At 27.3% G+C, this 24,584-nt stretch overlaps 5 protein-coding genes across 7 annotated transcripts; 1 reads left to right on the plus strand and 4 right to left on the minus strand.

Annotated features, from left to right (window-relative positions):
* Positions 1 to 829: 829 nt before the first annotated feature.
* On the minus strand, positions 830 to 3,013 carry OCT59_014257 (uncharacterized protein; the record flags this gene model as incomplete). Of its 2 annotated transcripts, none has more annotated exons than XM_025311593.2 (1): positions 830 to 3,013. In XM_025311593.2, the coding sequence occupies one exon, from the start codon at positions 3,011 to 3,013 to the stop codon at positions 830 to 832; it is 2,184 nt and encodes a 727-aa protein (XP_025170111.2). The 2 variants fall into 2 exon arrangements, with proteins under 2 accessions (XP_025170111.2, XP_066002117.1); XM_066149888.1 differs by having other exon boundaries at positions 830 to 2,758.
* A 4,194-nt stretch (positions 3,014 to 7,207) lies between these two features.
* OCT59_014258 (uncharacterized protein) lies at positions 7,208 to 12,528 on the minus strand (the record flags this gene model as incomplete). Its single annotated transcript, XM_066149889.1, has 8 exons — positions 7,208 to 7,673; positions 7,746 to 7,909; positions 7,978 to 8,044; positions 8,112 to 11,386; positions 11,458 to 11,788; positions 11,889 to 12,070; positions 12,153 to 12,225; positions 12,307 to 12,528. 8 exons carry the CDS (start codon positions 12,526 to 12,528, stop codon positions 7,260 to 7,262), a joined length of 4,728 nt encoding a protein of 1,575 aa, XP_066002118.1. The 3' UTR covers positions 7,208 to 7,259.
* A 1,750-nt stretch (positions 12,529 to 14,278) lies between these two features.
* Positions 14,279 to 15,714, plus strand: OCT59_014259 (uncharacterized protein). Its single transcript, XM_025327673.2, has 5 exons — positions 14,279 to 14,497; positions 14,577 to 14,640; positions 14,719 to 14,891; positions 14,965 to 15,454; positions 15,528 to 15,714. The coding sequence occupies exons 1-5, from the start codon at positions 14,294 to 14,296 to the stop codon at positions 15,533 to 15,535; spliced, it is 939 nt and encodes a 312-aa protein (XP_025170108.2). The 5' UTR covers positions 14,279 to 14,293; the 3' UTR covers positions 15,536 to 15,714.
* On the minus strand, positions 15,588 to 17,056 carry OCT59_014260 (uncharacterized protein; the record flags this gene model as incomplete). The annotated part of the gene is made up of 5 exons (XM_066149890.1): positions 15,588 to 16,204; positions 16,273 to 16,328; positions 16,398 to 16,439; positions 16,509 to 16,575; positions 16,652 to 17,056. The coding sequence occupies 5 exons, from the start codon at positions 17,054 to 17,056 to the stop codon at positions 15,746 to 15,748; spliced, it is 1,029 nt and encodes a 342-aa protein (XP_066002119.1). The 3' UTR covers positions 15,588 to 15,745.
* Positions 17,057 to 19,511: 2,455 nt separating this feature from the next.
* OCT59_014261 (uncharacterized protein) lies at positions 19,512 to 21,441 on the minus strand (the record flags this gene model as incomplete). 2 transcript variants are annotated; one of them, XM_025311592.2, is made up of 3 exons in its annotated part: positions 19,512 to 19,553; positions 19,784 to 20,768; positions 20,894 to 21,441. In XM_025311592.2, the coding sequence occupies 3 exons, from the start codon at positions 21,439 to 21,441 to the stop codon at positions 19,512 to 19,514; spliced, it is 1,575 nt and encodes a 524-aa protein (XP_025170106.2). The 2 variants fall into 2 exon arrangements, with proteins under 2 accessions (XP_025170106.2, XP_025170105.1); XM_025311591.1 differs by lacking the exons at positions 19,512 to 19,553; positions 19,784 to 20,768 and having other exon boundaries at positions 20,839 to 21,441.
* Between the last annotated feature and the right edge of the window lie 3,143 nt (positions 21,442 to 24,584).

Consider the following 24,584-nt stretch of genomic DNA (forward strand, 5'->3'; position numbering starts at 1 on the left):
AATTACTAAAATGGAGGAAATAACAATCACTTTATGAATAACTTCATTTAACCGGAGGAAAAATTAACCGACGGGCTAAATTACATTTGAGTAATAAAGGATATATCGATCTTACGATGGTTCAAGACTTCAAGATAATTATCCTCTCCACCACAATAGCAACAAATTTGCGAGTGTGCTCAATTGGCGAATCATAGTAACGTACGTATATGCAAATGTTTTCATAGCAATGCTTCATTATCTGAATTATTTAACAAATGTTGAGTTTCGAACTTAAACTTTTAATAAGTTCTCAATATTGCAATATGTATACAGCCTTTCAAAATGCTTTCATGCAGGGGATGGGATTTTTTTTTACTCAGGCACGAAGACATATTTTGAGTAACGGCCTAATATCTATATTTCGCTAATTTATATAAAAATTGATTGAATATCTTCAAAAATGACTGAAACATCGAACTTTTGATTACATTTTTTTTTTGTTTTGTTTTATAATTGATATTTGTTTCAGAATAATTTTAAGCAAGTTAATACAAACTTTAATTTATATTATAAACCTTGACGTATACCTTTCTATTAACAGCTGATAGAATTATCCCTATAAAAAAAAAAGAGTAGATGGCATAGTGAAATTAGTATAGTAACGAAAAAAAAATTTACCAGCTATAATGATTATATATAATTTGTTAGCATTTTACAAAATAAAAAAGGTATGAAAAACTTTAGATCCCGAAAATTTATTATATCATTTATGTAGTAAAATGTTACGTTTCCTTTATTTTAATAATATATAATATAAAATAAACTATAATACATTATAACTTATAAATTATTCTTCATTTACTGATAAAAATGTAATATTGTGATCTTTTAAAAATTTCAATGATTTAGGTTCACCTTTTGAAGCAGCTCGTTTTAAATATTTAATGCCCTTGTTTTGATCTTTTTCAACATCGCATTGACCAAATAAATATATTTTACCAAGATTATAAAGAGCTGTAGCATTATCATTGTTAGCTGACATTTTCAAATATTTTAAAAATTCAATGTGTTCTTTCTTATCAACTTTATCAAGTAAACAAAAAGCGTAACGAACTTGAGCCTCAGAGTTTCCTATATCTGCTGCTTCTTTAAATAATTCCTTCGCTTTTATTTGATCTCTTTCAACATAATACCCTTGTGAATAATAAAGACCCTGCCAATATTTTGCCTCCATATCACCAATATTTGCATGTTGTTCAAAACATTTCCAAGCTTTTTCATAATTACATTCTTTATTGGCTTGTAATCCTTCTTCAAATGGTATTAATGGTGTAAATGATGGAGTAGGACAATAATTAGAAATATCAAGATCTAAATCTTGTGATTTTTCAACTTGATTTATTGGATGTAATAATGAAAACCCTTTTTTTAACACATGGTTATCATATAAATCTTGTAACATATTAAAAAGATGTCTAATTCCAGGACGAAGTGATGCCTCTTGATCCCATGCAAGTTTAACAATATTACAATATTCCTTTTTAACTGGATTAAAATGTAATTCAATATCTAACGTTTCCCTACCTCCTTTTAAAACATGACCTAATATTTCTGTTAGAGTTTTATCTTCATATGGTTTTCTTTGAAATCCAAGTTCCCAAAGAAGCATACCGAAACTAAAAATTTCACATTGAATAGTATATCTGTTAATATTATCTCTTTTTTTAGGATCTATAATGCATTCCAATTTCTCAGGAGCTAACCAATGTATTATATCATTAAAATTATCAATAGGATGAGTGGCGGCATTAAATTCACGGGCGAAATCAAAGTTTGAAATTTTAGGAAGCATATTATCTGTGATTAAAATATGTTCACATCTCAAATTATGATGTAAAATATTTACACTATGCAAAAAAGCTAAACCACGACAGATATCTCTCGCAATAGAAATCTTTGCCTCCCATGAGATTTTGAAACTTAGATAAAGATCCCTCAAAGTTTTATGTTCTGCCCATTCAAATACCATTACATTTTCTTCACATATTTTTGATAAACCATGAAATTGAATAATATATGGACAAATATTTAATTTTTCTAAAATAGCAAGATGTTTTTGAATTTTTTGAATATTATCCATAGAAACAATAGGTTTACAGGCAACATCCATTTCTTTATAAATTTTTTTCTTTATTATTACTCTACTACCTTCACGTATAACATGTTGTGATGCATCCCTCAATTCTGAAGGTATGATTCTTTTGGCTTCTATTTTTGAATCTTGATCATCATCATCAGCGGTATTTAATTTTTCATTTAATAAAAAAATATTATTAATTTCTTCATTTAGTGGAGTAAAATGTAAAATTTCGATAATTTTTTTATTTTGTAAAATAATTTCTTTATTTTGAATTTTAATTTTGTTGGTATTTGCGATAATTTCTTTGGTCTTATCATCAATAGATGTAATACCTCCACCAACATTATCCAAAAATTTCTTCATTTCAATCATATCAGAATGTAAAATTTCCAAATCTTTAGTCGTATTTGTAGTAACTGCTAAATTTAAATCAGCTGAACAACTATCAAATTCTCTAATAATCTCTTGAAAAATTTCTTTAATTCTTTCACTTGAAAAAAATTTTTTAAATTTTGATAATTGAGAAATATCATTACAAAATTCTTTAATTTTTTTCAAACAATTTACATATCTTTCAAATGAATTATAATAATTTTCGGTAAGAAATTGATCTATATTTTCTTCTTTTTGTTTCATGAATATTTTAATTGCATCTTCCGCAGCTACAACTCGTTCAACTAATACTCTACAAGTACTTTTATTATATTGTACATTCTCATATGCTTTTACTATTTCCCTTGTTAAAGTAGCAATTATAGCAATAAATGGTATGAAAGGTCCAACCGCTTCATTTACATTTCCCATAAATTCTGAAGCTGAACTAATACTATTACCATTAACGCCGTTTAATCTAGAAAAAAATTCTTCAAATGTTTCGTTCCTTTGTGACATTTTTTAATAAAAAATAAATTGGATGAATAGTATATATATAATAATTTATTATAATGAATTAAAAAAATTTACGGTATTGTATTTTTAATATCGTCAAAAATTAAGAAATTTTTAAAATATTCTTTTTTTAAAAAATTCTTGATATACGACAAATTTATAAAATTCTGATTATAATAATACCATGATTTCACTATTTACAATCAGACAATGATTTCTCCTTAATTAAAAATGTCTCCTTGAATGAATTAAATAAAATACAAAGTAATTTGGTCAGATTTTTTTTTTGTGAATCTTATAAATGAACAATGTTTGTAACATACGAATTCTTTAATTCAAATTTCTTTAATCAAGTAACGTTTTTGGAATTATTTGGAGTAACCTTACCTTTCGTTTATTAATTATGATTAATAATCAATAAGATTTTTAGAACATGTTACAAACTCATTGAAAAGACAATAAATTTAGTATGATATTTGCAAACAATGAATTAAATTTTGGAAGTCAATAATAAATGCTATTATCGAATGTAAGTGGTGCATAAATGCTTACTAAACGTAATCCATCGTGTAACACTATACGTAATTCTATATATATATAGTAATTTTAATAATTATTAAAAATTTAACACGTAAAGTGCGACCGATTAGAGTGATGCAATTCATGTGTTTATTTCTATATTGATTAGGAATGATAGATGAAAATTAAGGCAATTTTTGATTCGAAAAATTCGAAAATTGCATTATAAAGGTATCTTTCACAGAAACGTTTTAACATATTTTTTAAAAGTAAACAAAAACATAATTAAAAACATTACATAAATCGCTTAATTATTTAAATTCATTATTTTGAATCTAAAAAATAAAAATTAAAAATTAATGGATCTACATTTAAACATCATCAATGACACCCATTATAGTTGGTTGATTCTAATTTACAATATTATAAGTAAATGATTTGGTTACCGCCTAATACCTATTATGGCTCATTTTTATCATCAATTCACTTTGTTTTATGTACTGTACCCACCTTTTACAATGTACATAAGGTATCCATTTAATACATCTGATTCATAGTCATGGTGAGCAATTTATCAATATCTTTATTAATACTAGTTCAATTTTTTTAGTTAATACTGCCGGTTTATTTATCATCTTTCATATGATGACTTGATTTAATTGTACATTGATGCACATGGTAAGACAGATATTTGATTATCTCGGCATTTTTCTTTATGTGCTGATAAAGCAATATACGGATACTGATATTTCAATTTGTACGATCTCATTTCCACATTAGCCCCATCGGGACACAAAGTTTTTATTAAAATAATTAAGAGGAGAGGATAATTGTGTAACGTGAAAAAAATTAATTACCTGACGAAAGGATTGGTTTATATATCGTTCTTTAAGAGAAAATTGCATGTAAAATTTCATAAAATCATGCTTGATTGATTGATTGATTGAGAATTAGAAATTAACGAAAAAAAATTACTTTATTCCGATAACAGTCAAATGAAAACATTGATCAACATAAATGATTTTTTTTTAAACAAAAAAAAAGTAAATAATAAATCAAAAAATTTTTTTTTCTTTTTCTTTTTTTTTTTGACATAAACAGTTTAACAAAGAAGGGCTGTTGATTAAAACAATCAAGTTACAAAATTAGAAATTGAACAATCAATCAGATATCATTCGGCAACTGATTATCTGTCGTACATTCACATAAAATTATAACCGGTTCAAGATAACTTTATGAAAGTTATCTATTATAGTGTCATTTACTCTTTTTCTTTGTTATAAGTCATAAGCCCTATTAATAAGATCTAATACAAGTCCAAATGAAAGTATATACATCGCAAATGTTTTGATGATCTTTTTTTCTTCATTCCAGAATTCCAGAAATACGCTCATGAATTCCGCGATCAATTTCAAATTATGAAAGTATGATTTCAAATAATTTTTTTTTTTTTTACACTATAATGTGTGATGCGCTACGCATTTATCATTTTGTTAATAATTCCCAAAATAAAGTTCCTTCACATAATTCCACCCGAGATCATCATAATGCGCATATTTTTTTGGGGAGATTAATTTTGGACCTAAATTAGCTTAAGTTTGTATTTTATATTTCAGATAATTGTACGTTTTTAATGTTGAACTATACACATACTGTCTCAAATCAAACAACATAATAAAATATGCTTTGAAAGGCATAGAACGTTATTATATTGCTTGTTTGTATCGCCAGTGACGTTATCTCTTAATTTCCATAAAGAAACTTTTAAGGGTAACCGGAATTATTATAATGAAATACCAACATAGATTATCTGAAAAGTTGAATAATACCCATGGGTACTTTGTGAGATACCGGGTATTATTACAATATAATTTAACCAGAATTAAGTTACTAGAATTAAATGGGTATTAATTGAGGATAAAATCCTTGAATATAATAGTAAAGTACTCGGGTCTTTTAAAGTGGAGTACACTTAAAGGGGGGACACTTTATCTAGACAGTAAATTCCATAACGATAATACGTGAACATATGCTATTCACTACCTTAGATCGAACTCATTATTATCCGTCATCATTTTATATAATTAAAATCGGGAATTTAATAAGATAGATAGAATCCGAAAACACTTAAATCATAATAGATGAATGATAGACTTTATTGTAATTTTAGGTAGATTGTCAGACTTAATCTAGCAAAATACAAAATTTTAGTAATTTTATTATTGGTTTTTATATTACATTTTAATTAATAATAGTATTTAACGCTGAATAAAAAAAAAGCAGTAAATTTATTATATCGGTTCTTTAATTCTTATATCCCGAATTTAATATTCTCTACTTGGATTAAACCTCAGGATTACAGAATAAAATGTGCATTTGTCACGATAATGTTCGCAACTCTTGATCCTATCATGAATCTAAATGAGATGCTTTATCATCATCATTTATTATCATTTAAAAAAGAATAAAAACCTTTCTTAAACGCTCATTTATATTAATTTTTAAATTTTATATAATATCCAAATCTCGTGAAAATCTTCAAATAGTGATATTAAAATGCTTATATATATATGCTTATATATATATATATTATATTAATACTATGTTTATAATTTATCCGTATTTTATCAACTAGTGTATCTTTTCCTTCTTTAATCTCTATCCTGCCTTAATTCCATCATTTCGGATAAAATTCTGATTGGCCGAATCGTACGTCTCATCGCAACACGTTGAATTATGGTTGTATTGCTGTACAGTACAGTCTCTGTAGACTGATTCCTGAAAGAAGGTCGTTTGCTCGACACTCTGACCTATATATATTAATTATTAATGCCGGTCGAAATGTCGAAGAATGTCCTTCCTACAGTAAGCATTCTTACATTTTTATAACTCTGAATTCTTCGGTTCTTGATATTTTCTTTTTGAATTCTGAGAAAATATCCATCCCTTTCATATAATACTTTTATTTTTTTTTTCCAAAACAATTCCGCTTTCAACGCAAATAAGATATTTTTATTTAATACTTTTCTTAATGTCGTCGCGCATTCGTTTAGGTTTTTATCATGCAAAAAAGTATAAACTATTGAATATTAACTGTTGCGAATTTTTAATGGGAAATTGCTTTTCAAAACACGTCCAAAAAAATCTGAATTTTAAGTTTGATTTGATTGGTCCATCAGTTAAGAATTACTCAATTGCAAATTTCTTTTTGTAAAACTAGTAAGTCTTAGTTTTTCGATTATATTAAGTACACCCAGGTCCCAGGGTATAGAATCGGATTGGATAAATGTACCAGAATTTTTGGTTCAATTCTAAAAACAGGATTTAAATTCGGATATAGTTAACTCTAGTAGGCACTATGGCTTAACTCTGGCCTGATTCGAATTTAAATTCATTTTTTGAAAATCTAATTCGGATTCTCGTTATCAAATCTGATTTCAGTGTCCCAAGTACAACAAGTTACAGTGTTCTAATGGCGTGAGTGGACTACATATTTAATAACTCGCCCTAAAATTTTCGTTTATAAATTCTCTTTTCTTTCTTTCTCTATGCTTAAAAAGTAAAAATATTAGTAATTATTCAAACTTTTATAATTGAAATATTTGAAATAAAAATTTAGCATTAAAAGTTCTGAACGACCTAAATTGGAAACCCGATTCTTTCTAAAACCTGAATTATAATATGAGATTCTGTTTAGATAATTTATTGTGAAAAGTATTTATTAATTATATTATTTAATATTTAAAAGCCTATCATAAACTTCATTAATTGATGGCCTCTTTGAACTATCTCCATTCCAACATTCTTCATAAAGATCTTTATAAATATCAGGAATATCATTTTCTGATTTTTCTCGATAATCTTCTCTAATCCTATTAATCAATTGTAATATGTTCTCATTTTGATCATTTGAATAGGGTATTCTTTCACTCATGATTTCCCATAAAAGACTTCCTAAGCTATATATATCTATGGATTTATCTTTAACATATTCTGAATTCAAGAATAAATTTGGATCTATATATCCAATATTATCAAAAAGACTATCATTTATATATAAGTCATCTTTATCATTATTATTATATGATAAAGGTAAATTTGAAATTTTAGCAACCCCATCAAATATAAGGATATTTTTCGGATTCTGCAAAATAAAATGATAGACTATTAAATAAATACGCATTAATATGTTTAAAAAAAAAAATTGATTACTTACCAAATTTTCATGAATAATACCTTTCTCGTGTAAGAACTTTATTCCTTCTGTGATGTCTTTCGCGATCTCTATCTTTTTATCAAACGTTAATGTATTTTTCTTTATATATTCTCTTAAATTATCATCATTAGCAAATGGCATTATTAAAAATAACTGATTTTCATCTATAAAATAATACTTGATAATTAATAAAATTTGAATTTATTATAATACTTAATAAAATTTATTTTACCTTTAATACTGATTCCCAAGAATTCAACAATTTTATTATGGTCATATATATGAGACCATTCATTTATCTAAAAATTTCGATTAACGATTAATAAATAATAACTTATAATATAATCAATATAATCATTTACTTACTTTACGTAGTAACGATAAACGGTTATCTTTGCCAATTTGTAATTTTTTGATTGCAACTTCAATTTCATTACCATCTATCGATATACTTGCACGGCTAATATTGTTATTATTTAGTTGATTTTTAATATTTAAATGTTTTGGTCTAATAATTTTAAATTTTTCATTAAATTCCTTCTTATTCTCTGATTTTTGATACCAATAAAGCGCTAATTCTAAATCTTTTTCAGTTCCCTCTCCATTTTCATATAATGATCCAAGAGCATGTTGTGCTTCAGCACAATTTTCCTCAGCTGCATTTTTGTATAATTCAAATGCTTTCTCCTTATTAATTTTTGTTCCAATTCCATTATAATAACATTTTCCAAGTTTATATTGAGCTTTTAAAAGTCCTCTTTTGGCCGCTCTTTCATATAACCTAAATGCTTTGTTTTCATCTTTATTAATTCCTTTTCCTAATTCATAATAAATACCTAAATTATATTGTGCATCTTCGTATCCATTTTTTGCCGATTTTTGATACCAATAAAATGACAACTCTGAATTCTTTTCAGTTCCTTCACCTTTTTCATATAACTGACCAAGTTTATATTGTGCTTCATTATTCCCTTTTTCGGATACATTTTTATATAACTCAAATGCTTTTTCTTTGTTAACCACAGTTCCAATTCCATCATAATAACATTTTCCAAGTTTATATTGAGCTTCAATAAATTCTTTTTTAGCTGCTTTTTCATATAACTCAAACGCTTTAACTTCATCTTTATTAACACCTTTTCCTAATTCATAATATGTACCTAAAGTATATTGAGCAACTTCATATCCATTTTCTGCTGACTTTTGATACCAATAAAGAGACGATTCTGAATTCTTTTCAGTTCCTTCACCTTTTTCGTATAACTGACCAAACTTATACTGTGCTTCATTATTTCCTTTTTCAGATACTTTTTTATACAATTCAAATGCTTTTTCTTTGTTGGCTACAGTTCCAATCCCGTCATAATAACATTTTCCAAGTTTATATTGAGCTTCAATAAATTCTTTTTTAGATGCTTTTTCATATAACTCGAACGCTTTAACTTCATCTTTATTGACCCCTTTTCCTAATTCATAATATGTACCTAAAGTATATTGAGCAACTTCATATCCATTTTCTGCTGATTTTTGATACCAATGAAAAGCCAATTTTAAATTCTTTTCGGTTTTTTCGCTATTTTCGCCAAGATAATATTGAGCAATAGAATGTCCTTTATCGGCTGCTTTTTTATATAATCTAAGTGCATTTTCTTTATCAGCTTTTACTCCCTTTCCGTTATAATAAATATACCCAAGTTGAAATAAAGAGTCTAAATGGTTACTTTCGGCCGCATTTTTATATGATTCAAATGCTTTGGAATTGTCTTTTTCAGTTCCAATTCCAAATTGATAACATTTGCCCAAATTATAATGTGCAACTTCGTTATTTTGTTCTGCTGCTTTTTTATACCATTGAAAAGCTTGTTTAAGATCTTTTTTTATTCCCTGACCGTTCTCATATAATGTTCCAAGACAAACTTGTGCCTTAATATTCCCCTTCTCTGCTGCCTCTTCATAAAATTTAAGCGCTTTTCCTTTATCAATATCAATTCCAACCCCTTTATCATAGCACGTGCCAACTTTGAATATTGCATCTAAATATCCATCATTAGCTAATTCTTTATATATATTGAATGCTTGTTTGTCATTTCTTTTAACTCCGATCCCCAATTCATAACTTCTGCCTAAGTTATATTGTGCAATTTTATTTTTTTTTTCCGCTGCTTTTTTATACCAATTAAAGGCTTTTTCGGGATCTTTTTCTATTCCTTGACCTTTTTCGTATAATGTTCCAAGATAATTTTGTGCATCACTATTTTTTTCTTTGGCTGCTACTTCATATAATTCGAATGCCTTTATTTTATTAATATCAGTTCCAATTCCTTTGTCGTAACAATAACCAAGTTGAAATTTTGCATTTATATGTCCTTGTTCAGCTGATTTCTTATAATATTCAAAAGCTTTTCTTTCATCTTTTGTTGTATCTTCTCCTTTTTTATAAACATTACCTAACTCATATTGTGCAATTTTATAACCACTTTCCGCTGCTTTTTGAATATAATCAACTCCTTTTATATTCCGCTTTTTCGTTAACTTTGTTCCATAATAATTTAATCCAAATTGTTTCATTTTTTTAAAACTTAACATTTGAAGCCTATTTTCATTAACTTGTATGTTAAAATATTTTTTGAGAGTATCTTTTGCTGCTATATTTCCGTCACTTGCTGCTTTTTCATACCAATTTTTAGCCTGTATTTTATCCTGGTTTACACCAATTCCATTATAAAAACAATTTCCAAGTTGATATTGTGCATCGGAAATCTTTTGTGAAGCTAAGAATATATAATATTTAAACGCTTTGGTCTCATCTTTTTCAACCCCTTCTCCTAATCTATAACAATTCGCAAGATAAAGCTTCGCGGTCATATTTCCACTATCAGCTGCCTTTTTATAATAATGAATGGATTTCTTTTCATTTTGTTCAATTCCTATACCGTGTTCATAACAGTATCCCAAATAAACTTGTCCAACAATACTTTTATTTTCTGTAGCTTTTTGATACCAATAGAACGACATACTTTTATTCTGTTTAATCCCACATCCATCAATATAACACTTGGCAAGATAAACTTGTGCAATTGAATAATCATTGATTGCCGCCTTCGAAAATAATTCAAATGCTTCAGTGTTATTATTTTCTATATTACCAATACTGTAATAGTAAAACAATCCAAGAAACCAAACATACTGTGATTTATCTTGATTATTTTTAAGCCAATCGATAATATTACTCGAAGGTTGATTTAATTGCGATATTTGTTGATTTATAAATTGCTTAATCTGCTCAAAAGTAAAACCTTTATTGTGTTTCTTAATTATTTTATCGATAATAATATTAATAATGTCATCAAATAATGATTCGGTAGAATTATTTTCAGGACAATTTATACTTGATTTAACGGTAATTTGATCTTGTAAACTTGAATTACTCCTAGAATCATCAACGTACGATAAATTCATACTTGATATATCATCTAATATTAGATCGTGATTTGTATCTATGATTTCTTCACTTGAATTTGCATCCGAATTGTATGTTTCTAATAAATTATTATCTTTTTGTTCGTGAGAAATGATTGCTCGAAGAGTTGAAACAACTTTATGTATATCTGGGCGTTCATTGTGCTCATTTTTCCAGCATTCTATTGAATAAATGAATTTATTAATTTAAATAAGTTACCTAAAAAAAATAAATGTAATTTATATAGTTTACCTCGATATAAGTTGATATATTCAGTAGGCGTACCCTTAACATCATTTTCTCTTCTTCCATCCATGATCTCATGAGCCAAATCATAGTCGGCTAATTCATTGTTAAATGGTTGATGTCCACTTGAAATTTGCCACATAAGCACTCCAACACTGTATACATCAGATTTTTCATTTAATTCGTAATTTTGTTCTTGATTTAAAAATTTTGGATCTACATAAGCGAACAATTTTGATGGATCGTTTGATTCCTCGAATTCTTTATCGATATTTTTTGATAAGCCAAAGTCTGCTAGTTTAATATTTTTCTGATGTACAAGTATATTGTTTGCATTCTTTTTTTTTAAAAAAAAAATGGGAAGATTACAATTTGGTAAAATCAGATAACATTACGACAATTTGCAATTTACTAAAGTTTGAAAGTTTGATAATTACCAGATTACAATGAATGATATCAAATTCGTGTAGACATTCTACGACACTTGCAAGTTGAAGTGCTAACCGAAATTTATCGTTCCAATCAAGTTCGCTAAAGTGATTATTTAAATATGTTTTTAATGTACCACTGTCAGCGTATTCCAAAACCAAAGAGTAATTGTCTATATGATGAATTACATCTGAAACAAGTAAAAAATGTTAAATTTATGCATGTTCAGCACATCGAGGATAGATTACGTATCTTTTCTTTTTTACTCTTACCGGTTTCTATCTTGGTGATCCCATGGAACTTTAATACATTTGGATGAAGATCAACTTTTTTATATAAATTTATCTAATGAATAAAAATAATAATTTTTTTGATTTATTAGTTTAATTAAAACTCTTCTAAAGTAAATATACAAAAATACTGTACCTCATTGACAATTTTTTGAGTTGCTTTTTTATTATTATTAAAAGATTTTAAGGCGAGAAAAGTATCCGCACTTTTCCAAGTGGCACGAAAAACGTTTCCTTTTATTTGTTGTACGTTTTTGAAATCTGAATATTTATAGTAAATGATACGTTCTTCAGTAATTAATTTTTCTAATAAATCAATATAATAATCAGAATTTTTGATTTCGGCATCATTAGACATTTTTGATAATTTCCTTAATATGTAAAAATTTAAACTAGAAAAAAAATGGTAAAAGTTTATGTATGACTTAATATATATATTTGCTGATCGGCAAATATAAATAGGACACATTGTCGGTGGTTAGATTCCGGAATGAAAGATCATCAAAACAATTGCGATGTATATACTTTCATTTGGTATTAGTACTTATGACCTTAAAACAAAGGAAAAGAGTAAGTAACACTACTTTATCTTTGCTGATCTTTAATATAAACAAAATAAGATTTATTAAATTTATAAATTTATCGCCTTAAAAATTTTCGTGAAACGGCAGATTTTGAGTAATGATTGTTCAATTTCTAATTTTAAAACTTGATTTTTTTTTTATCAACCGTTCATTGTAAAGCTGTTTAAATTTTTTTTTTTTTTTGAATTAGAACAGGAAAATAATTGAAAATATATTTTATTTTGGTAATATGCTTTCCCAGAGAAAAAGTTGAATTCGTTTTGACAATATGAGCTATAGTTTTCATATACAATGAAATAATAAATGTAATTAAGTTGATGTATTACATCATTCTATAATGTTCCGAGACTGTTCCGAGAATTCAACAATGTGGACGTGTAGTATAAAGTTTTCTTTAGAGTTGAGAAAAACGATGCAACAAAAACCTTTTTATAGAAAAATTGTGCAGTCCGCCATAACAAATTCATGTGAACTGAATATAAATGTAGGGTTTGTTTTGATTTGCCATGATCAGAGTTGCGTCTGCTGATCATTAAGTAACCAACATTGTACGACATGACTTTCATAAAGAGGCAAGTCAAACTGTCAGTGAATGTGAAAAATCATATAGTACTCATAAACGAAGATGATTGGAAATAAGAGATCTCATTTGAATCTCAATCAAAACTTAATTGTTTTTCTCAAGTTTTGACAATTAGGCACAACTGTTGGCAGGTGTAAAGATTTTGATCTGCTTCGTTTCGTATTATCATTTTATTCGCCCCTAAAAATGTTTAGTACGTACATTAAAGATTATAAATTATTAGTGTATACATTAAAAGCCAATTCATTTATTAAATCTAATGGCGAATGACTTGCAGCAATCCAATTCATTGTAGCGAATCAAAAAACAATTATCCTTTTTTTTTAAAAAAAAACAACGGAGAATAAAATGAGCGTTTGTAATTGTACCTTATTATATACATCTGAGGTATTACTATATTCTTTTTTAGAATACCAATAAATTCCAATTTACTTCATTTAACTTCTATAATCGACCAATTATAATTTCATTCTTGCATCGGAATTTGATGGATATTGAGTTTTATAGTAAATAAATCTCAACAGTTTCCCTCTCTTTATTTTTTTTTCCACTTGTATAAGTCGTAAAAATTTGTTAAATTGTTCAAATTGCTTTAAATTAAGCAATAATCCGTAAAGTGTATTGCACGTCAATAATTACTAACATACTACGTGATCTCCTGTCGAATGTCATAATACCTTTTCAATCCGTTGTTAATTCCTCTTTTTTTTTTATATTACAAGAAATTTTTTACTGTATTCTGCATTGAGATATATTCTTATGATGTTCAAAAATTATTCTTATAAATAATGCAAGATCCACGGATTATCGAATTGATGTGATACACTTTCACCAGGGTACGTCTCCCATGTGTGAGTACGCGTTGGGCGCAATTACATAATACTGTAGTACTACCATATAATTAGTTAAGTAGATGCGAAGCTGAAAGAAAAATATTGGCATTTATCAAAACCACAATGACTGAATGGCTTAATTTTGCTGTAAACAACAGATATATGTCAATATATCCATATAATGAATTTCATAACGTAAAATATAATGGAAATAGTGGTGGAGAAGGTAGATTTAGTCGTGTCGCAAGCGCAGAATGGCCTTGTACAAATAGAAAGGTTGCGTTAAAGAATTTAAAGAATTTTAATGTAGACAAATTTGTATCAGAAGTAAATTATTTTTTTTTTCTTGTTTACGCATAGGGTCTCTCTCAGATAATTTTCTAATTATTATTTTTTTCGACACTAGGTGCAAATGCACACTCAAAGTCACTCAAGTAAAAACATTGTGAGATTTTTAGGCTTAACAAAAGGTAAAAAAAAGGATATATATGCACCAACCGGTTTATGAGGATTATTTTACATTATTTATATTCATTCTTTTTTTACAGAAAATGAAACAGGAGTATCATATCTAATGGTGTTTGAATATGCCGATAGGAACAACCTAAGAATTTTTCTGAAAAGTTTAAAACTCGACTTGATGATTAGAGTAAAACTTTCTCTGGATATAGCTAAAGGACTCAGTTATTTACATCAACTTAAAATCATTCATCGTGACTTGGTAAGCCATTATTTTAAGAAATTTTTTTTTTGTTATAGTTGTGTCTAATTTTTTTTCCTTTTCTCCTATAAAGCATAGTAATAATATAGTAATAAATCAAGTACATTCCTGTGATCAACTTGAATTCATAGCAAAAATTACTGATTTTGGTAGTGCAATAAATGAAGAAGACGACGATATTAACGACAAAACTGGAGTTATTGGTCAAATTCCGTTTACAGATCCACAATATTTGAACAACCCTAAACATTATAGAAAAAATATGAAATCAGATATTTATAGTTTAGGTGTCATATTATGGGAAATTTCATCCTCTAAAGCTCCTTTTGAAAATTTCATGGCAGATTCACGTGGCGAATTTAGAGATTTGTGTTTGACGTTCGAAATAATAAACGATTATCGTGAACGTCATACGCTTTTTACTCCAGAAAATTTTGTTAAACTTTCCAGACAATGTTGGGATAATGATCCAAATAAACGACCTGACATTAAAACAGTTATTGATGATTTAAATTCAATATTTGCTGGACTACCACAAGTTTTAGAAAGAAATGCGACTATAGGTAAGTCACATTGATTATATTACTAATTTTTTTTTTAGGAAAAAAATAATTGAAAGTCATTTGTATTTTGTAGGTCAATAAAAACTCATGTTCTCTCTTCCCTCAAAAAATGATTTTGCTGGAAGTTTTGTTAGTGTACAGTAATAATTATTTTATTGCGCAATTTATTTGATTACAAGTATTACAAAAAATTTTTGTATTGATATTTATGCTAAAATAAATTTATATTGATATTTATGCTAAAATACATTTATATATAAATCAAAATAAATTCTTATCCTTGGTTACAAACTAATTTATATTAATAAGTTTATCATTAACTTCTTTAATTGTTGGCCTAGCTGCACTATCTCCATTCCAACATTTTGTATAAAGGTTTATATACTCGGCGGGAAATTTAGTAATATCGGGAATATCAGCTTTTTCTCTGTGCCCATCTTTAATCTTTCTGATTAACCCTAAGATCCCACCATCTGAGAATTCATCTTGGTATGGTATTTTTTCACTCATAACTTCCCATAAAAGAGTTCCCAAACTATAAATATCTGTAGACTTATCTTTATTATAGTCTCCAGCATTTCCGTTTATTTTTATAAACGCATTTGGATCTATATAACCAATATTATCAAAAAGATCATCGTAAGCATATATATCTCTATTCCTGAAAGCTTTGTCAAATGGCTTCTCAAATTGCAAGGGTATATTTGAAATTTTAGCAATTTCATCAAATATAAGAATATTTTTTGGATTCTATAAAGGAAGATAAAAATTAATTAAAAATAAGGATACAAATAAAAATTAAGATCATATTTACTCACTATATTTTCATGAGTGATACCCTCTCCATGTAACTTCATAATACCGCTTGCGATACCTTTTACAATTTTCAACTTTTTATCAATAGATAATTTTTTATTGGCTTTTAAATAATCTCTTAAATTACCGCCATTGGCAATTGGCATAACCAAAAACACTTTGCATTCGTCTAAAAAACAATAATTAATTGAATTTAAATTTTATTTAAACCAATAAATAAATTTAAACTTATACATACCTCTAGTACCAACTCCCAAAAATTCAACAATATTAGTATGCTGAAATTGATGATTCCGTTTACTTACCTAAAATATATTTGTGTGTAAATAATTTAATAATGAACCTTAAATACTTCAATTAATAATTAACGTAATTACTTACTACTTCTTGTAACTTTGATAAATATATCGTTAACGATGAATTCGCACTCTTATCGCCTTTATCAATTCGTAACGTTTTAATTGCAACTTGGGTTGAAGATTCTGTTGATGACACCGTTGCAAAGCTAATCCTTTCAATTTCATCAATAAATTTTTCGGCACTAATTTGATCTTGTTTAATAATGTCGACGGATACTCCTTCGTTCGGCCTAGCGGAACTTTCATCAAATCTCTCTTCAATTACATACCTTTTTAGCATCTTGAAATTACGTATCATTTTCATTTCATCTTGTTCTGTTTTTGGCATATTATTTTTGTAATAATCACTTAAAATACTTTTAATTTCATCTTGAATAGATTTTATATCTGGCCGTTTTGACGGATTATCATCCCAGCATTCTCTCATTATTTTTGAATACCTTTGTGGGGTTCCCTGCATAATTTCCGGTCTTAAATTATTCTTGGTAATGTCTTCTGATAAATCTGCACCATTGTAATCATCATATGGCCGATTACCACTTGACACTTCCCACATAATCATTGCAAAGCTATAAACATCTGAACTGGTGGTCATGTTTTCCTTTTGATTTTTTAATATTTCTGGAGCAACATATTGAATAGTTCCAAAGAGCTCATTCGATGGATTGTCAATCGGTCGACAAAATCTTAAGTCGCCAATTAACCAGATTTCACGACTAGTTGAGTACCATATAACCCCAGAATGCAAGTCTCCATGGATTAAATCATTGTTATGGACACTACTTAAAGAATCAAGTATGTCCAAAAGTATTTTATATTTAGCAACCCAATTAAGGGTACTTATTTTCTCTTGTAGGTATTTCCTTAAATCATGTGCAACGTTTTCCGTGACAACCATGTAACAATTACCATCTTTTGTTAATCCGTAACTACGTATAACCGGTAGAATCTTTGACGACAGCGTCAAATGTGCTTTAATCTCTCGAAGCCATTGATCTTGATCTGTATTATTCGTGATATACTTTATAGTTACAGATTGTGGACCAAACCTTTTTAACTCTTGTTGCTCATAATCCCAACTCACGTATCTTCCTTCTGGCCACATGGCTTTAATCTTAAAATAAAAACCTCCTTCGGATAAATAAGTAATATCCTGTAAACTATCATATGGGATCCATTCTATAATATAGTCTGGTTTAATAAAGTTCTTTTGAAAATTTTGAATCCACGCATTAATTTTATCATTCTCGGAATCCCATTCATCGAATCTACTTTCTAAGAATGTTTTCATACAAAAATCGCAAGACTTTGGAGTGAAGCACAAGTTTTGACATTTCTCACATTGTCTTAATTTCATAAACTTGCCTAAGAACTCGTTTGTTAATTTAATCTTTTCAGATTTTTCTGCATCGCTTAAAGTATCGTCCTTTTTGATATTATTTATATTATCGAGAATAGATTGCGTTGAAAATTCTATACCTTCCATTTTCAAGTTGGAAATTTTTCTAAATGAGCTTAAAGTTATTCTTTAAATGTTATTATTTTTGTTGTACGAATTTTCATGTGACTATTCGAATCACACGAATGCATAATAAATATAATTATTGTAAGGTACCGTATTAAATTGGGGGGTGATAATTTATGCGGTGAAATTTTTGCGCATTGATAAAAAACGCCCTAATCAACGACTTTCATTAGGTAATCTGATCTTGTGAGCCTATCTTTTAATCTTTTTTTATATACGACTACAAAAAAGTAATTAACCGTTGTCTACATTAAGGTGATCCGAAGTGTAACCTCAATCTGATATCATTTAGAAGTTATTTTCAGTTATCTCAGTTATTTGCGTCACAAACCATAAATTTGTTCAGATAATGCGCGTCGTGAATTCTTAATACGCTTTTTAAAACCTAAGGCTTTGGAAGTAAAAATGTACCAAGTAATTATCAAGAATAATGTAACAAATTTGAAGCAGAAGAAGAGGAAAAAAAACCGAAACTAGTAACCACGTTTCTTCCCACTTTTAAAGCAAATTTTTATAATTCTTGTAATTCTTGACTGTGTAAAATTAACATCAAAAATATTATCCTTCATTTTTTGTTTTACCTACACTGAACTTGCAGATTTGGCTTTCGAAAAAAAAACATAAATTCATAATGATAGCATGCGATTTTTTTTTAAAAAAAAAGCATATCCGTAATTTAACTTATAAACAATGTTAAATTAGTTACAATTAAAAGAACAATATACTAGATAGAATCTTATCGATGGAAATCTGTCGCATAAATGAATTTAGATAGTGAAGTCTAAAGGGCATCTCAGTAATTAACTCAATTCATTATTTGTGGATTGATATTCCAATTGAAAATAGTTTTATATTTATCGTGTAATTTTATTGGCTCGAAAACATACACACATTAGTATTTAAAATACGGTATCACGTGATTACGTAGATTTTTTTTTATCTTTTGGATAATTAAAACCTTTTTTGCCTACGATTTGTTCAGCAATACTCCTTGATCACAAACAAACTCTTATCCTGGACAAAGTCTCGTCACACACTTCCTCGATAATGATATTAATTCAGCTCCAATTTTTGAACCAGTGGATTCCAAACATGAAATTTATCTCCTAATTCACCAATTCATTCTCCGATTTATTACACCGATACGATATAGATAATAGAATTAGGTCACGCCTCAGATTTTTTTAATAACAGGCAGGACGACTCCGCTTGGGGGTTTGGTTTTTAACGTCATGTATAGTTTGGTCCACTGTTTGTAATGGTGGTAACTTACAGGGATTTTCCCCAATCTTTTGTTTATATTTTATTAATATCTAGTGATATTTTTAGTCCTGTTTCAACCAGAATTCACAAAAATTCAACAAAGTCGTATATCATTAAATACAACTAAATGTAAGAGCTTTATTCAATTAATAATAAAATAAATAATGCCTATACAAATCACGTGATAACGGATAAAAATACATAAATATGAAGCCATTAATTTATATTTATATATATACAAACATTAATATGATAAATTGATAATTACAAATATGAATGACCAAGTACGAACAATTTAAAGACGAAAAAGAAAAAAATAAAATAAAAAGGAATAAAAAGAATTATTATAAATATCTGGATAATGACCATTGATGGTATGGTATTTTGTACATTATTTTGTGATCTTTCAACAACATGACTCGGTATTGGATGTAATAATGGAAATATATTATGATTTTCATATAATTCTTGTAACAAATTAAATAACTGTTGAATACCTGGTCGTAATGATGGCTCCTGTACCCAAGCAAGTTTTATAATGGCAAAATACTCTTCTTGAATTGAATTAGAACCTGATTTAATATCAAATGATTCTCTACCACCGTTTAAAACATGATCTAGTATTCCCATAAAAGTCATATTTTCATATGGTTTTCTTTGAAAACCAAGTTCCCAGAGTAACATTCCAAAACTGAAAATTTCACATTGAATAGTATATCTGTTAATATTTTCACGTTTTTTGGAATCCTTAATGCATTCCAATTTCTCAGGAGCCAACCAATGCATTATATCATTAAAATTATCAATAGGGAGGGTAACAGCATTAAATTCACGAGCAAGGCTAAAATTTGAAATTTTAGGCTGCATTTTTTCTGTGATTAAAATATTTTCGCATTTTAAATCATGATGGAGAATATTTACACTATGTAAGAAAGCCAAGCCACGACAAATATCTCTTGCAATTGAAATTTTTGCATCCCACCTAATATTATTATTTAAATATAATTCTCTTAAATTTCCATGTTCCGCCCATTCAAAAACCATCACATTTTTCTCACATATTTCTGATAAACCATAAAATTGAATAATATATGGACATATATTCAATTTTTCTAGAATAGCAAGATGCTTTTGAATGTTATTCATAGATATTGATTTACAAGCAACATCCATTGCACGATAAACTTTTTTTTGAATGCTACCTTTACGTATGACATGATGTGACGCGTCTTCCAATTCTGAAGGTTTAATTTGATTTGTTACTAATATTAAATTTGAATTATTTACTTGTTCATTAAGTAAAAAAATTTTAATAATTTCTTCATTGAGTGGAGTAAAATCAAGTGATTTACTTTTATCTCCATATTCTAAGATTTTATTATTTTGTTCAATAATTTTATTATTTTGATTTTCAACATTATTTATTTTAAAAATGATTTCCTGATTTTGAAATTGAATTTCATTGGTATTAGAGACGAATTTTTTAGTTCTATTTTCAATAGTCCTTCAATATTATCCAAAAATTTCATCATTTCAATCATATCAAGATGTAAAAATGATAAATATTTATTCATCTGTTCATTTGTAGTAATAGTTATTGCTAAATTTAAATCTCTTGAACAATTATCAAATTCTTCAATAATCTCACGAAATTTTTCTTTAATACTTCCACTTGTATAAAATTTTTTAAATTTTGATAATTGAGTAATATCATTACAAAAATCTCTAATATCTTTTAAACAATTTACATATTTATCAAGAGATTTACTATAACCTTGACTAAGAAGATTTTCATCTTTTTCTCTAATTAATATTTTAAGCGTAACTTCCGCAGCTTCAATTCGATTAACTAATACTTCACAGGTTTTTTTATTATACTGAGCATTTTCATAAGTTTCTACTATTTCTTTTGTTAATTCAGATATTAAAGATATAAGAGGTATGAAAGATCCAATGACATTTACTTGTTCCATAACTTTGGATGACGTTTCTATAAATTTACCAATTCCGCTAATACTTCGCATGATTTGATTGGTCAAAAGATAAATAATGTAAATTTCGAAATGATAATTTTATACCGTTTGAATTATTTGAATTAATATTGTCATTTATATATTTATAAGAAAATTTTTTTTTATTTTTTTCACTCATTGTGGTAATTACGGCTTTATTTAAATTTAAATATTTTCTCATTTGTTGAATATGTAAATTTTGGAAAGAGAATGATCGTCATAATGCACAACGAAAAAAGTTTTGTTTATAATAAATGGTTTCATCTACAAATGAATTCTAGAAAAGTAAATTATACAATGATAATTATCATAGTTCTTTACATATAAAATTCGTGTCTTTTCTATGAAGAAATCTTGGCACATAAATTAATTTTTAAATAGTGATGTTAATGTAACATCGAATATGTAAAATCGAATTCCAATTTCTTTTAACAGTATTTTTATTTAAAATTTTTTTTTATTTACATCTAAAAGATAATCTACGATAAAATAAGGAAATTTGTATGGATATTTAGTATGCTTTATATGCTACCTGATTGACGCATAATTTTACATCCCTTTCAAGTTTCAATCAATACGAAAATTCTACGTCACTCGTGATCAATAAATAGATTTATTAATAAATTTCTAAATTAGATTATTTGGTGTATTAAATTGGTTTCAATTTTCGCGTTATGGATTTTCTATTTCTAATTTAATTTAGATAATTGGAATAGGACGGATGAACTAATCAAAAAATTTGTACAAAGACGTAAATTTCATAGTCTTCGAAGTTTAAGAACATAATTGGGAACTTTTCGTTTGGCTTAATTGTTTGTATTCACGTAAGATCATCGCAATCTGATATGTCCCAAAAAACTAATGTATTTATTCTAATTCACAACATGTGTGTATATTCATTTATTTTTATTAGGCATATGGATAAAATAGTTATGTATAAACCAAATCATTGAAAAAAAAGATAAACACGAGTTTTCAATAATTTCAGTAAAACAAACATCAACAAACCGCAGGACATGCATAACAAGGAGACAAATTAGACATTTATAGCCTAGACCGCTAAACAGTATTTTCTGGGAAATAACCGTAATAATACGCGGAAAACGTGAGAAATAGCCTGGCTCAATACAACAATATATTCAAATTCGGCCGACGCTTTACCAAATTTTTATTAAAAATAATTCTTATCGGAGTTAGGAGTTTAAGTAGCTTTAAACTTGAAAAATCACTATATATTTTTTATACGTATATTTACTTAAATAATGCTTTATGTAAATACATACATAATTGATCTAGATAAACTCAACATTCATTGTATTAATTTCCTTGATTAATTTTATAATACCTTTATATCTTGTATCTTTTGAATATAGTATTTATCACTCGTTATTTCCTATAAAAGACCTCTTAAATTATATATATCCATTGATTTTCTCTTGAATCTGGGTAAAAATATCAATTATATACCGTGTATATTATCAAACAGTTTAGATTCACTTTTATTAATATTGATTTCATCTTAATTATATTTGTTAATTTCATATTTGATTACTTTTATAAATATTGTTTTGTGATGGTGTTTACTATCATCTTTTTTTATAAATCTTTAATTACGTCTATGTAAATCATTACTTTGTCTTTTTCGTATGTTAACAATATTGATATATAAAAGTCTCCTAAAAATGAATTGAATTGTTTCATATATCAATTAGAATTTTAAATAATAGATGATAGTATAAATCATTAGACTTACCAATCGTTTTAGTTCTTTTCAAAAGAATTTAGTAAGTATCAATAACTACGTTAATGTTAGGTAATTCAGATGATTCATAATCCCCACAACTTTTGCAAAGTATATAATAATAATCCAGATTGAGAATCTTTTGACTCTCACAAACATAAATCTCTAAAATCACCCCTATGAAATGAACTGTATTAGAAGAACGACATCTAAGCTATAATATTTGATTGTAAATCTATTCTATTAATTTTGACCAGCCATACGATAACATGAAGTTGACGTAAATAACTTGAGTCCTTTAACTATATCCAGAAAATGTTTTTTCATATGCAATTCACTTTTATACAAAAGCATTCTTGGGTTATTCTGGTCTGCAATTTAGAATCATTATATAATGTTTCTGTTCCTTCTTCAAAAAATTCTCGTAAAAAAATTTTAATTTAACCCTCAGAAACAATTAATGTAAATAAATTATAAACCTAAAAATCTTACAAGATTGCTGCTCTAATGACTCGTAATGTGCATATACATCTATTTGTCGAAGACAATAATCAGAGAAACTTGGAATTAAGGCAACTTTTTCTATTTGTACAAGGCGTTATACGCGATTAATCATGTCGATCATAGCTCATATGATACATCGCCATGGTTAACTAAACTTATATCGTTACTTCAATTTGAAAAAAAATTGGGACTAACTACTTGCTGTAATAAATAAACCTATCAATTATATCCGTGTAATGACTTTTAAACCGTAAAATATAATAGAGATAGTGATGGAGAAGGTAGAATTAGCTAAGTCGCCAATGAAGATTTATGCATGCAAAGAAAAATAATAATCTCGTATCAAAGGGAGAATTTTTTTAATTAATGTTACAAATTAGGTGGAAATACATATTACAAGTCTCTCAAGTAAAAAATCTAATATTTTTAGGTCTGTCAAAGGTGGCATTAGTAGTTTATGCGGTCTAAATTAAAGCTAATTATATTATTTATGCATTGGAATGGTCTAATTGTTAGACTTTGAGGAAATTAACATGTATTTGCATATATCTAGTCATTTATATTCTCTTAATATTGCTCATCATGACTAGTAGTGGAAGCTGCTTCAGATCTTGTAAATTAATATCCATTTTGACAACAAAACTTTATTTCCCGTATTAGTTGACGACCATTCTTATTTTATATAGAATATCAATGAAACCGGATCATAGAAGTTGATGTTGGGTATAGAAAGTTTAGACGAAGGTGCTTCACAGGCGTTAATAAGAATATCATTTCTCTTCTAAAACAAAACTATAACAATTAGCTCGTTTTCCATATATATTATTGATTTGATATCTGGGGATCTATGGTCCTTACATACAGATGAATATGAAGTTTCACCACATCAAACAATGAAATTTTACATGAT

The sequence above is a fragment of the Rhizophagus irregularis genome, chromosome 22, assembly GCF_026210795.1.
Source record: "Rhizophagus irregularis chromosome 22, complete sequence".
NCBI classification, from domain to species: Eukaryota; Fungi; Glomeromycota; class Glomeromycetes; order Glomerales; family Glomeraceae; genus Rhizophagus; species Rhizophagus irregularis.